Consider the following 15,499-nt stretch of genomic DNA (forward strand, 5'->3'; position numbering starts at 1 on the left):
TAGGTATATATATTATATTATGTATGTAAATAGACAATGGAAACTTTGATGGACATGAGGATTATGCCGTAATAAATAAACGTTTATATTTAAATTTAAATGATTTAAGTATCAAACATTATATTAAAAAAAAAATCAATAGTTAGAAAATTTCGTACCAAGCAAAACATGCAATTAAATTAATGGAAGACTTTAATAAAATAATTTAATAAACGAAAAACAAAATCAGTAAACCTTTTATTACAAATTGTTGCATAAAATTATCGAAAATTCCCCAACAGTTGTAAATAAGTTACACTGATGGGATGAATGTATTAATTTATATTATACATTGTATAGGGTTCTGAATTTGAAATATTTCAAAATTGAAAATTTCACCTTTCTTGAATTAACTACTTCAATGTGATTATGAAAAAAAATTGTCTTCTTTTAAACAAATATTTTGGTTATAGATGATTAGAAATAATATAATATTGATTGCACGCAGAAACCATTGATAATGATTAATGAATAATATTATAATTTATAACTATAATATCATCAGTTACCTATGACTTATGAACCAATGCTTATGAATTACTATAATACGTTATGGTTATGAATGAAGTTTTTAATAAGTATAAAATATAATTTTTATGGTATATTCAAAATTGCCATGTTGGTATTAATTGTATTATCATTTATTAATCATATCAGAAAAACTAGAATATTGGATTCTTAGGTGATTAAAAATCAACAATCATAATAATCGGTATACAATAAAGTATACAATAATATAACTTATATTGTTATATTATAGGTACTTATTTATAATATTATATCAAGTTAAAAAGTTATAATACTTTGCACTATTCTAATAAATTTATAAATTATATTAGTTATATATAATTATAATAGTTTTTAGTAATTGTGAAACAATTTATAATATTAAGTACCTACCTAGCCTAAATTAATACTTAATAGGTAGACAATAAATAAAAAATACAACAAACATTTGTTTATATGACTTTGAAAATATGCCATAATATTGAGTTAGCTTATTACATTTTTATTTTTCATTAAACATTAAAGAAGGAAGTAAAAAAAATTCTTATAATGGGTTCCTAGTTTAATGTAACATTACACTATTTTAAATTAGTAATTACAAAATGTATTTTGCAAATCAATTTGTATTAAGTAAAATGAAAAAAGTATTTCATAAGTATTTAAGTACATTGCCAAGTATTTGTATTTATCTTAAATACTTTTTAAATACTTTCTAAATAATTTGTTATTTATTGTTTACAAAAATAATAAATTCAAAATTGAACAACTATTACACTATTTTCGGTGAAATACTAATATTCACTATAATTATGATCCTGCAAATCCTGTCTATGATAATTAATATGAAGAGAAAATCCACTGCTTATAAAATAATAACACTTCTACGCGCGATTTGTCCCCGTCCGCACGAGTCCCTGCAACCCGGTATTGCAATAACATAAAGAAACCAGTAACCATAGTAGGTACCTTAGTTTACGTATGGACGTGATCTTTATATTATAAAGTTTATAAGCGTATACACTATAAGACTCTATGTCTCTAATCTCTATTTCAAAAGAGAATATACCACTGTCCGCTATCACGCATCGTCGATCAAAACTGTCTTACAAGTAGGTATACACCGAATTCAAATAAATCGTACGTAAAAGATTAGCGCCATAGTAACAATTAGACTGAATTGGTATATTATACAGTTGTACTATTTGGAACTGGCTGTATATGGTTCACAACTCACAAGTTCACAACCGGCAGACTGTGGTAGCGCATCATCATCGTATTTAATATAATATCTAATTAGTAACAACTAGAATACTGGATAAGTCCAAAAAAAAGGGGTGTCTGGTAAAGAAGAAATCTGAAATATACATTATTATTGTCGGACGCATTGACGCGTAGTGATATCTTCTGACTTCTATTATCATTTATCAATCACAATTTATTATTCGTGAACAATCTATTTTTATACTACGTACTGGTACCATCGCGGATTGTCTCGTCCACGGAAGAATGTGGTCTCGTCATTAAATATCAATATAATATGATAATATCAATTAACAATCTAAAATTGGTAATCCGTATAAAACAACGTATCTATAAACAACTGTATCTATAATCTATGTCTATCGCCGCCATATTATTTACTCGTCGTTGTTCGTAATTCGTATGCTGTACATTTCGGATCGTCATTTTCCTTTTCATCGCGGTGTGCGTCGTTCGTCGTTCTCGACTTTTGTTTCGCGTCCCGTTCTGTGTAAACAACACAAACCACGCCATCATTTTGCAATTCTTCCGAGTCCTGTGTCGTCGGATACCGATTACCGATTATTTTCATCGTGCAGCCGTCGCCGACGTAGTTCGTTATTAGATACAGTCAAAATTATTTATTTTGGCGTCGATCGTCGGCCATCGCTCTTGTACTTTTTGTTTCGACTTTCGAGTACCGTTCTGTTTAAACAACAAACAACGCGTAGACGACATTTTTTTTCAATTTTTTTTTTTGTTATTGTTTTTCAATTTTAACTTAACAGTTTTAAAATTTATATTGATACGAAGTTGACAAGTGAAGGTAACGCGCGGGTATGAGTACAGTATTGCGAGTTGCGACTATAATCCATATTATTCTTTTATTCAAATATTGATGACTGATGAGTGGCTAAGTTTTCGACAAGTGGATACCTAATTGTCACCGGTATCTAATATAATATCATTATCGGGCCCGTTTCATAGCCAGCGTTTTTCGATTTATATCTTAGTAGGCGTCGACTACACAATAGAGCAAATTAGTTCAAGCAAGTCGGCGAGTACGAACTTATATACCTAATATAAATCGAAAAACTCTCATATGATACGTATGCATGGCTGTAAAAGGGCCGTACATATTATATTTATAATAATATAATACTTTTTATTTTGCAATATTTCTATTGTTATTTTAGTCTCAAGAGTCAAGACTTATTATACCTATCAAGTTTTCAGTTGACACCGAGGGGCTGTTGAGGACCTACCAATTTCAGTTATATATGTTGTAGTATTGTTCTTGGTTAGTATTTAGAACATTATTATTATTTTATTGTTTTTACTTTTTTATGTTGTAACATCATACTATTAGTGTCAGTTGTATACTTAATTTTGACTGAATATGCAATTTAATTAAAACTCATTATCATAATATTTTAACCTGATATAATAAATATATTATATAATTTCAGGGGCTGAAGGCACATTATCTTTCAAAAGGAAACTTACATTTGGAGTTGATAATTTAAAAAAAAAAGCTAATCCACTGAAAAATATTAGTCGTCATATAGGTTCTCTCAAAAGTCCAGGTAAAATATAACTATGTCTAAATAAAATAATAATATAAGATTATCAAAATGCCAGTATATGCAAAATTACTTAAAATATGTTTCATAATATTATGCTGCCCTATAGATGCTGAAAAATCTACATTGTTAAAAAGAAACAATTTTGATGAAAAAAACCACACAGAGATCATCATCCTCGCATCTTATGATTAATTCAGATGCCGGTAAGAAAAAAAAATAATGTTGTTTAATATATGATTATTTAAAACTCTTCCACCCAAACTATTTTTATTAATCTATTGTTTTAATCAATATTACCTTGAATTTTGCAATTTTTAAGTAATAAAATAATATAATATATACTCCAATAAATGAAAACTGTTATCATAAAAAAAATGAAATTTCAGGGACTGAAAACACATCATTTACTTTTAAAAGGAAAGTTACATTTGGAGATAATAATTCTAAGAAAAAAGCCTATCAACAAGAAAATATTAGACGTAAATATTAGATTTTAACTACCTACGTCTAAATAAAATATATTTTGTAATAGTAACTTGTTTAATTTATATATGCTGTGGGTTTTAATAGTTGGAATATAAAATCATAATATGGGATTATTAAAATGCTAGTTTAATTATATATTACCCACAAGTATATTTTAATTGAAATATGTTTTATAATATTATGCTGCCCCATAATAGATGCTGAAAAATCTACATTGTTGAAAAGAAACTGTTATGATGAAAGTAACAACACACAGACATCATTATTCTCGCCTGCTATGATTAATTCAGATAATGATGGTAAAAAAAAAAATAATGTATAATGATATTTAAACATTTTCCAGTCCACCCTATATTTACTATTTTTATTGTTTTAATCTATATTAACTTAAATTTTGCACTTTTAAAGTATGATTAATAGTTGTTTCCTATAAGTATATTGACCTAACATTTTATTTGAAAAATATAATTATATATATCATAATATATTTTTTTAAACCTAATGATCTGTGTACATTTTCATTAGACCATTGTTTTCAGTGTTAAAAAGTAACATTGAAAAAAAATATCTAAAATTTACGGTACCTGGTAAACTAGAAATTTACTGATTATTTAATACTGAATAAATACTAAATACTAAAATAATTAATGTAAATCTAAAAAAAAATTAATTTTCAGAGGCTGAAGAGACATCATTTTTTAGCAGAAAACTTAAATTTAAAACTGATAATTCTAAAGAAAGAAGAAATCATATGGAAAATATTGGATACATAAGTCCTCGGAATAGCCCTGGTAAAGTTATTCATGAATAAATTAAACAAGTCATAAGAATTTTGTACCTCTAATGATTGATGATTATTATTTATTAAAATTATTGTTTAATACCAGATCAATCACTGAATCACAACAGTGTCTGAAATAAGTTTTATAATAATGTTACAGATTTTTCTAACAATGGAAGAAAATCATTTTCATTATGTGAAGATCATGATGCGATTAATGGTAAGTATATTATTGGTTCCATATACTAGGATTAATTTATAGCATATGTTGTTTTTCACTTTTAGATAAAGAGTTCAAAAAACAAATCATAAGACAAATTATGTATTTCAAAGTAGAGCTGAAACATATTACAAACACACTAACAAATAATCACTATGAATTGTTAGAGAGAGTACAATCAATTGAAAAGTTTCTGGAGGATAAACCAACTAAATTTTATGAACAAACAAATGTAGACATAAACTGTATGTCAGATTGCTCTATACCAATAGATAATGTGGTGGATTTAAACACTTTAGAGGACAAAACTTTGGGCAACAAGAATTCAAAAAAGCTTTGGTAAGTATATTATATTTTAAATAACTAGAAAAGTAAAACAGAATTATAATTAATTATATTTATAGATAAATGAATTATCACATGTTGGAGGGAAAAATGTAAAAACGGCCGTGAAAAGAATCATGTCAAAACTATTTACAAATTGTTTTCTTGCGGACTATTCATTTACTGGTAAAAAGGGGAAAAAGAAGTTTTGCGATTTGTTTATATTTCCAATTATTTTAAGTAAGTATGTGGAAAATATAAATCAATTTATATAACACTTGCAATTTGGATACTTAATTCTTTCAAGAAAATGTACTGGTTTCTGACCATTATATTGTGTTAATTATATTGGTTAGGTTGTAATTATCATTTAGTTATTTTGTTCCTTTTTTGTGTAGCTATGTATGAATAAATAAGATTAGATTGGTCAGCCACCAATTTATATTAAATTAAAATATTATTATTATTTAAATACTTATATAAGGTCAGGTGGGGTAACAGCAACGCCATTTTGCAAAATCTCAGTTTAATGGAACATATATCTTACTGTATTCTTACTAGGAACATTGTTTTTTTTTCATATATTAATGAACGTATTAAGAATTCAAATTTGTATTCAAAAAAGTGTTTTGATAATTTTTTTGGTTGAAAAATAACTATTGAATGAAAAAAAAAAATGTTGCACTTTCCCTGCTACCGGGGTAAGAGCAAAATCGGTAATTTTTATACAGTTGTATACTAGCTATTCCTTAGCCGGGGCAAGTGCCATAAACTAATGAAAATCTGTAAACAAATTCCATTGAGAGAATTTAATTATTTTAATTTATCAAGATTTGACAGACGATTAGTTTTTTTTTTAGTGTTGATTGTTATAATAACACGTATTAAAAGTGTAATTGTTAACTAATAACATACTTAAAAATGTATAGGTATTTGAAAACATACATATTTTAGTCACAAACAATTTTTATAAAATCTTTTTAAGTATTTAACAAAAAAATAAAATAAAACATAGATCTCTGAACAATACTCAGACTTTTGAGTTAGTTTATTAAATAATATAAAACAAATAAAATTATAAAATCTAAAAAAAATTGTATCTCTTAATTATACTCAGACTTTTGAGTTAGGTACTTTATTAAACAATATACTTATAACAAATAAAATGTAATAACATCTAAAACAAAAACGATATCCCTTAATTATACTCAGACTTTTGAGTTAAATAGTAAGCAAGTACTTACTTACTACGTTAAATAATTATTTTAAATTGAACTGACTAAAAGTTACCATGAATATTAATTCACCCCCTTTTCCCTCTTTAGGTAATGGGAGACGGCAACTTATATTATCGACTAAAACATTTTTATCAATATCCTCAATAACGGGATACACAAATATTGAGCTGTTTTTAAGTTCTTTTTTTAATTTCACAAATTTAACAATTAGATTTGTATCTGTCTTATCTTTAATAATGCCAACAAAGTGTTTGATTTTTTTTCCTTTGCTTCCAACAATATACTTCACCAATATCCAGTCACCTATGTTATCTACTGTACGATGCAAATAAGATTCTTCAGCCATTTCTTGTTCTTCTAGTTCTATATCATCTAATTCTAATAGGTTGCATTCATTGTCAGATAATATTAAATTCTGATCTTCATTATAGTTATCAATATTTATGTCTATTATATTTTGAATATCATCATCTATACCTCCCTCAGCACAAAGTTCTTTCTCGATTTTTTTTTTTGTAGTTTTATGTTTTGGGATGTTTTTTAAATTTGATTTTTCTTTTAAGATTTGTACTGCCTCTTCTGAAGTAATAACAGAAGCACCGCCTGTGATTTTTCGTTTTGTTTGTTTTTCAAATGTGGCTTGTTTCATTGAATTAAGTAAAAGTATTTCAAACATATTATTACTGTTTCCAGTTGAATTTTCAGCACTTAAACATTCTGTAATATCAATATTAGTGTAGCTTGTAGGCCCTTCTGCTACATCAGTAGTTATATAATTTCTAGAAAGCTCTTCTACAGTATCGATATTAACTGACGTAGTTGTATAACTTGTAGAATGCTCTTCTACTGTAGATGTATAACTTGTAGAAGTCTCTTCTGCTGTTGTTGCATAACTTGTAGAAGGCAAGTCATGTAATAATATGTCTGATTGGCAATTTTCATCATATCTGGAAAGCTTCAGAGGGTCAAATTTGGAACGTTCTACAACAGTACGATTAAATGGATATATCCCAGATTTTCTAAATCCATTTTTTATAATTTGTGGATCAAGCTTTGTCCAAATATTACAAATTATTTTAGAAAGCTCTGACTTAGGCAATTTTTGTCCCTGGTGATTTCTACACCAAGAGCATAATATTTTATCCCATTCATTTTTTATAGATTTAAAAACAGCTAGGTCTAACGGCTGTAACAAATGGCTTGAATGTGGAGGAAGTAACATTATTGTTACATTATTTTTTATAGCAGTATCTATTAGTTTCAAATCCACGTGTGATGAATGCCCATCATAAATTAGAAGAACAGGATTTTCTGGAGTAGGATTTGTACTTTTAATGAAGCTTTTTTCAAAATAATTATAAAAAACTTCTTTTTCCATCCACCCATTTGTGGTAGCTGCATATGTAGTACCAGGAAAGAAAGATGTTTCTCCTACCCATTTATCCCATACACTTTTGCCTTTAAATATAATAAGCGGTGGACCTTTTTGACCACTTGCACTACATGCCATTAGCACTGAAGTGTTATCTCTACCTGAGCCATGTGTAGTACGTGTAGTAGATATCCCTATCCCACCAACAATTTTTTATGTTTTTTGATGTTGATTGTTATTCGTTAGGCTCTGTCTCCATAGATAATATAAGAATGGATAGGACATGCCTATACCAGTTCCATATGAGGCCGTGTGCTTTTTTGGGGAAGAGAGAAAGTAAAGAGAGAAAGACAATATGAGGCTTTTTGAGGTTATGTGCAAAACTGTTTTATTAAATAATAATGAATAAATATGATAGTCAGTTATATTTAGATATTTGTCAGTTTGTATTTTGATTGTTTTGCCACCTGTACCTGGAAAATGGAAATTGGTCTTATCACCAAGTCTTATCACCCGGTCAGGGGGGCTATTCTTGAATGTAACGTAAGAAAAGTGAACGACCAAAGCGTACGTAAATCGCCATTTTTACGTAGTATATTAAAAAACCGTATTCTTGAATTGATATCGTACAATACGTATACGTAATTGTTCGTAGTTCTCTTACGGTTACTCATCACCCATACGAATTGAGTGTTCGTACGTTTTATTATCAAATTTAGATATTATCATTTGTACTCAATTGTATTGTTTTAATAAAAAAATACCTCAGCATGTTCTTAAATTTCAATAACCTTTTATAGTTTAATTTTTCGTTATTGATTCAAGTAATTTATTTACTTAGGTACTATAGTTGCGTAAACCCAAATTTACACGATGGCTTTTCAAGAATTTGAACAAATGATGATTTTACAGCAGTTAGAGTTTGTTGAGTTAGAAGCTGATAATCATCCTCGTCGATTTTACCAAGCTCAAAATGTTTTTGAAGGTTTGTTCAATATAATATACCTACCTATTGATAGTATTATTATGTCCTTTTCTATATTACAAAAATTATTATTAATTCTAAGCAATATTCACAATTTATTTCAAATTTAATACGGCATCTATTGACTTATAGCAGATACTATATAGATATGACTGCAGTAAAAAAAAAATATAATATTGTACAATTATATACCTATATTATATTTGAATTCAGAGCTGCGTCGCTGCTACTACGGTAGTAAGGTTCTAGGCAGGCACCCCAAACACAGATTGAATGTGTAGATATAAGTAAAAGTAATAAACTAAAACACCTAAAATAAATTGACTTGCTTGGTAACTACATACCTATAGCAGTGGCGTAGACAAGGGGGGACGTAGGAGGTCAGATCCACCCTCATTGGCTTTTTATTACCTTAGTAAAAAGTTTTGGGGGTTGAGGATTTTCCAATTTTTCCCTCCCATTTAGCTATGTCATTTTCTTTTTTTGATCCCCCTCTTTCAGAAATCATGTCTACGCCACTGACCTATAGTGCAATAATGCATACACTATCAAATTCTAGTTTTCCTTACAATTGTAGGAGTTACATACCTACAGTTATTTAATTAAAACATATAATACTATAAAAACTATGATAATGTTGGGGTGTCCTAAACCCTACGCTAGGGAGATATTTTACCGAGGCTTTGCCACTGAGGTATATGCGGCACTGTATTTGAATTAAAAATAACAGCTGCAATTCATAATTTTTTGTCTACAACTATCAAAAATTACTTTAACAAATCATGTTTCTTACCAGCTGCCATATTTATTATTAACTATTATTGCCCTTATTCAATTTTAGAGCTATCTGATAAACAGTTCATTAAAAAATTTCGGCTTAGTAAAGAGTTGGCTGGCGAACTTATTGAAGTATTAACGCCATATATGTCTGAACAAACAAGAAAAACATCAATTTCAATAGAAAGAAAGGTATAGATTAATTAGTTATTTTTCTACGCTTAAAGTATGTAGGTACCTATAGTACTCAATATAAATTTTCAATCAATTTGATGTACAATTTTAATTTATTGAAAGGTTTTGACAGCATTGCGATTTTTCACAAGTGGATCATATCAACTTGATATAGGAGACAACAGGTCTTCAGGCTTAAGCCAAGCTTCTGTGAGTAGGTGCATAACTGAGGTTACCGATGCAATGAATATGTCCGATGTTGTCAAGCGGTATGTTCATTTCCCAGATTCATTTGAGAAACTGAATACTATCAGAAGAGGGTAAATATAATACCTAAATTATTTTTACTTCAAGGTTCATGGTCTTGGGTACTGACAGTTTCATAGGTGTCGTGTTTAGACAACATAACGCAGAACAAAATGTGTGAGAAATGAGAATAAGTAGGTTCAGTAAATCAGGTACCTATCAATATTAACATTGGTGTGTGACAGAGGCACATTTAGTAGAATGGCTGGAGCTAAAATGCTTAATCAAGGGTGGTCAATGTAAATAGGTACTTATTATTTTATTACCTTTATATAGTTTGACCTAAATTTTTTTGGAGGACGAAATAATATGTTCCCCCTCCCCGTGTTTTAGAAGGTGAGAAACTATCCACGTATGTTCAGGCACCCCCAGATCTCTGATGTGCAAAACTGATCTTATTTAGACTTTATGCTAAATTCAATTAATGTTTTTAGAATGCCAACTTGAATTAATTTGACCGACTTAATACCGAAATATACCTATTTGATAATATTGATAATCAATTACGATTTAAACGTACCTACCTACTATAAATTTAACTCTTTAATAATATCTAGATTTTACGAAAAAACTGGTGTACCGGGCGTTATAGGTTGCATCGATTGTACACATATAGCAATTTTTCCACCTCGTTCTGAAGGACTATATGCGGAACATATTTACGTGAATCGGAAAGGATATCACAGTATAAACACTCAACTAGTAAGTAATACAATTAGGTACCTAAGTAACGATTTAAGTAATACAGTAATAAATATAGTTTAAATCACAAGCGACAAAAAGATGGGTAAGTGGCATTGGCGCAACTAGGGGGGATGCTTTGGGTCCTTAGCACCCCCTAAGTCAAAATTAGCACCCCCTAAAAAATCGTTAGTTGTTAGGTCTCATTGAATCATATAAAAACCTGGAGCTTAAGCACCCCCTAGTTCAAATGTCTAGTTGTGCCAATGGTAAGTGTAGGTAGTGATGAAGGTAGTAGTAGGATGTGGTACGCTCTGCTGTAGAGTAGGTTACAAGTGGGTCACTCATGGGCGCAAATAGCGTTTGGGGTTTTTTTTTTTGGAAGGTGGGGTGTGGCTAAAGTCTTACTTTGATAATATTGAATAAAATGTATTGAATTCTCGGCGCTTTTGAAAACTATTGCGAATTATAAATTTTCACCTCCACAATGAACCAACTAGACTCACTTTCCCATCTAATAAGATACTGGATTTGAAAATCGAAACATCATTTTGACTACTTATCGTGTAGTATCGTGTACACAAATACAAAAAAAAAATTAAAAAAATTGTAAAATCAATACATTCATAGGTTAGGTTGGGTTAAATTCTAAAAGAATCTAAAACAAAAGTACCAATTAAATCAAAAAAAGTACCTATATTTTTTTACATTTAAAGTCAATTTTTTGTAAATCTCTAAAAATGTATAAAACTGTTATTAATTGCAAGTTGTAACTGAAAAATTAATTGTTTTGGAAAAAATATAATTACATGGAACATCGTTTTTTATCAACTAGATTTATAAAGTGACGTATAAAATGTAATACTTACCTATACTACTTACCTACTACTTACCTAGTACTTAGTACTTATGTGAGTATTGTATACTATTACTTTATTACTTTAACATTGTATTAAATTATAAAATTCAAGGTTTGTGATTCAGATACTAGAATTTTAAATGTAAACGCTAATTATCCTGGTAGTACTCATGATTCGTATATATGGCGTCAAAGTTGTGTATCAACGTACATGGAAAATTTACACAGTAACGGTCATTCATCATATTTTCTTTTAGGTAAGAATTACCTATCTTCACTATAATAGGTATTAGGTATAGGTAAGCAAAATTTGATCTATTCAGTACAATATCTTCTGTAGGTGATTCAGGATACCCACTAAGATCTTGGCTTTTAACACCACTAAGTGATCCAACACCAGATTCTCCTGACGCTCGTTATAATAATTGGCTTACAAGTACAAGATCAACAATCGAAAGGTGTAATGGTATTCTTAAAATGCGCTTTAGGTACATATTCTCTTTAAGCTAAATAAATAATACATAAATAATACAAAAATTTGTTTTATAAAATTATAATTAGATGTTTACTGAAGCATAGAGTTTTGCACTACCACCCAGAGAGAGCTTCAAAAATTATTATAGCATGTACCATTCTCCATAACATGTGTATTAACGATAACATACCTGTACCAATAAATGAACCTGATGATCCAGTAAATATTGACTTTGGAATGTATGATGCACAAATTATTCCTGATCCTGTAGTAGGTCAACAATTAACAATTGGTCGTCGTATGCAACAACTGGTCATACGTTCATATTTTACAAGACGTTAAATAAAACTAAAATTTAAAAATGTCAATGTTTTTTGTTACATTATATAATATATATTAATCACTTTTATAAAAAGCATGCAATGTTGTTTTATACTGTTCATAAAAAGTAAACCCATTCAGTCTGTAATAAACCGTATTTCTTCAAATTTGTGTTTGTTATTCTAATTATTTGTTTTTATACATATTATCTTATTATTATTAGTATTATTAATTATTAATATATATTATTAACATTTAACCAGTGTTGGGTAAATTACTTTAGAAAAGTTTTACATTACTACCCAACACTGCATTTAACATATATTAATTTTTCTTTTTGCATGTTCAACTAACATAACTAACATATATATTAACAATGTTAATAGGGTTGGCAAAATCATGAATTTTTTATCATTAAGAAAACAAAAAAAAAAGTTTGAAACAGTTAATTCAAACTTGGTTTTATTCATCATTAAAATATCTTAGATGTCCTTTTTAAGCATTCAATTTAGTCATTCAAAACATACCAACCCTGAAAACATAAACGACATATAAACATATAAACACATAAACTCAATACTTTCATACTCAATCACCCAATAATAATTTACATTAGATAAAAACCGAAAAGCCAAGTGAAGAAGATTTCAATAGAAAAGCGTACAAAGCATAAAGCAATAAAGTAGAAGAAAACAATTAATATTTTAAATAAGCGCCAAGCAGTTACAAAATTTGTCTGGATGCCAAACTTTGAGCTATACTAATTAAAGCTTCAGCTTTTTTTTCTTCGGCTGCAGCAATTTTTTCCAGCAATAATAATTTACGCTCATAATAACTGGCCTTAATTTTTGTTTTTTTTTGGCTTATAGCAGCAAATGATTTTGTAGCAGCAACTGTATTTTGTAAATTGGTTAATTTACAATTTGTCTTAACTTTATATGTATTTCTGTGAACAAATTAATTAGGCAATTTATGTATACATTTAATATTTAACATATATTTTTAAACATGTAAGATCATTGTATTCCAAATAATAGATTTATACATACCTAATTGATGGTTGAGATACGGTTGGTAAATGTTTTGAAGGGTAGCCACTAGCACAATCATAAATTTCATTAACTTTATTCGAATCTTCTATAAGATCTTCAAGTCCATTTAAGCAACTGAGTTCAAATAAGTAATTTTAAAATACATACATTAATATATTTTTGAATATAATATACAAACCTATCATTCCACATAAGATTACCATCATCCGGTGTATCATCTGATTCAACAGGCACAACTTCATTCACCAAGACCATATTTGAATTGCTTAATAAGCTTTGTGTTGATCTTTTATGTATTATAAATGTTAATAGTTAATTCAACTAAATAATAATATTATATAATTTGATATAATAATTAAATTAATTTTATTTGTAACAAATTAATTTAATATTTTTTGTTCTTTTGAGATATAGGTATTACAGTCAGTAGTGTATCAAGGATTTTTTTTTCAAGGAGGGGGGGGGGGGGGTTATACAATTTTCAATAGACATTCAGTATACACATTTTATTTTCATATTATTATATACATGTTGTATTGTGTACAACATTTGGTCTACCGGGGGAGGGGGGATATTACCACCATATCCCCCCACGTAGATATGCCACTGATTAGTCTAATAAATCATATAATTATATTTGATATAATTTATATAGATGATATATTACCATTGAGTACACTGTATACTGTATATACTCTATACTCAATGATATTACAGGTTTGATTATTTGTCAAAATTATTATAAGTTATAACTACGTTTTTGTTAAATTAATGAAATTATTCCATTTGGCTAAAATTATTTATGTTTCATCATAATTCGTAAAAAATAGATATTGAATGGCAACACCTATGGAAAGTTAGCATTTTGTCTTACCAAGAACCTAACTAAATTACAATTTACTAAAACACATAAGATTAGTATTTAATGTAACTTTACCTACAACTACTAGTAGTATACTTAGCCTACACATAATAAACTTACGAATGTGGTACAAAAAAGGAAATATCAGCTGCACTTTCATCTACTGATGTATGTCCTTCAACAATTGTTGGACCGAGCATTTCCAGTATTTTGTTCTCAAACTCACTAAATACCTCCAAATCTAATTCTCCACCACCAGTTTTATTCCTTTCTTTTCTATTTGCGCCTGCCTTACCCTTAACATTCGTTTTTAAATCACACCATGTCTGAGAAAAAAAAAAAATTAAACTATTAGTAATCGCTCTACAACTATGTAATACACTATATTATTATACATACCTTTCTCCACTCACTCCAAGATTTATTTGGGCCAACTTCTGAATTTAACGCCTCTGCTAAACTTTCCCATAACTTCTGTCGTTGTTTTACTGTAGACTTTGATGTATTTTTTCCTGAAACTAGTTCAGGATGTAAAACCATAAAGTCTACCAGTAATTTTTTCTGTCTGTCAGTAGTATTCGGCTTCCTGTTTTTTTTCATTTCCATTTTAAAAATATGACTAACAAGCGCAGTAAAGCCGGAAATATTACAGCAAAACAAAAAACAACAACAAGCCGTAAGCTCTAATCATTAATCAGTACTTAACCATGAAAAAATAATTATAATCATTACAAAGCTAAAAATTATTTTGCCATAATGGCATAATCATTGGTCATTACCATAAACCATAATACAATTCTGTGCTAAGACTATACGGTGATCGGCTGTGATAACGTACAAAATATTTTAAAAACCCGCCAAAACTGTGATAAGATAGACATTTTACAGAGTTACCAACTACATTTTTAATATTTCGTACGTTCGAGTTATTCGTATACGAATCGGTCGTTTTCATTGCTCGTACGCTGTTCAAGAATACGAGATGATGAACGTAGACGAGCAAAGGTAACGAACTGCTCGTGTACGAGTAATAACGTATACGTTTGGTCGTTCTTTTCGAGAATAGACCCCCAGGTCACTATGTACCAGCCGGATTACCTACACGCCGCACTCAGCGAAGGGGACGATGGTGATGCTTTGGGCCATCCGGCCTATACTTATGCTAGTCCTGGCCGTGGGATCATAAGTATGCGACGAAGAACAGTTTTCGTTATT

General features: G+C 29.0%; 3 protein-coding genes and 1 long non-coding RNA gene across 5 annotated transcripts; 3 read left to right on the plus strand and 1 right to left on the minus strand.

Moving 5' to 3' along the window:
• The first annotated feature begins 1,965 nt into the window (after positions 1 to 1,965).
• Positions 1,966 to 3,571, plus strand: LOC107882426. The gene is made up of 4 exons (XR_001678735.2): positions 1,966 to 2,734; positions 2,982 to 3,085; positions 3,255 to 3,371; positions 3,478 to 3,571. It is a non-coding gene; the product is annotated as an uncharacterized LOC107882426 (long non-coding RNA).
• A 418-nt stretch (positions 3,572 to 3,989) lies between these two features.
• Positions 3,990 to 5,592, plus strand: LOC107882425. The gene is made up of 5 exons (XM_029485999.1): positions 3,990 to 4,156; positions 4,535 to 4,648; positions 4,799 to 4,858; positions 4,924 to 5,197; positions 5,263 to 5,592. Coding segments are annotated over exons 1-5 (471 nt in total). The 5' UTR covers positions 3,990 to 4,134; the 3' UTR covers positions 5,264 to 5,592.
• Positions 5,593 to 8,312: 2,720 nt separating this feature from the next.
• LOC103307862 (putative nuclease HARBI1) lies at positions 8,313 to 12,559 on the plus strand. 2 transcript variants are annotated; one of them, XM_008180269.3, is made up of 8 exons: positions 8,313 to 8,359; positions 8,643 to 8,777; positions 9,619 to 9,746; positions 9,852 to 10,048; positions 10,592 to 10,736; positions 11,687 to 11,831; positions 11,915 to 12,062; positions 12,136 to 12,559. In XM_008180269.3, the coding sequence occupies exons 2-8, from the start codon at positions 8,666 to 8,668 to the stop codon at positions 12,389 to 12,391; spliced, it is 1,131 nt and encodes a 376-aa protein (XP_008178491.1). In that variant the 5' UTR covers positions 8,313 to 8,359; positions 8,643 to 8,665; the 3' UTR covers positions 12,392 to 12,559. The 2 variants fall into 2 exon arrangements, with proteins under 2 accessions (XP_008178491.1, XP_029341860.1); XM_029486000.1 differs by having other exon boundaries at positions 8,322 to 8,777.
• A 125-nt stretch (positions 12,560 to 12,684) lies between these two features.
• LOC107882427 lies at positions 12,685 to 15,354 on the minus strand. Its single transcript, XM_016800747.2, has 5 exons — positions 14,684 to 15,354; positions 14,405 to 14,610; positions 13,601 to 13,708; positions 13,420 to 13,536; positions 12,685 to 13,316 (listed from the first exon to the last, which is right to left on the minus strand). The coding sequence occupies exons 1-5, from the start codon at positions 14,888 to 14,890 to the stop codon at positions 13,094 to 13,096; spliced, it is 861 nt and encodes a 286-aa protein (XP_016656236.1). The 5' UTR covers positions 14,891 to 15,354; the 3' UTR covers positions 12,685 to 13,093.
• Between the last annotated feature and the right edge of the window lie 145 nt (positions 15,355 to 15,499).

Source organism: Acyrthosiphon pisum, chromosome X (genome assembly GCF_005508785.2).
Source record: "Acyrthosiphon pisum isolate AL4f chromosome X, pea_aphid_22Mar2018_4r6ur, whole genome shotgun sequence".
In the NCBI taxonomy this organism is placed as follows: domain Eukaryota; kingdom Metazoa; phylum Arthropoda; class Insecta; order Hemiptera; family Aphididae; genus Acyrthosiphon; species Acyrthosiphon pisum.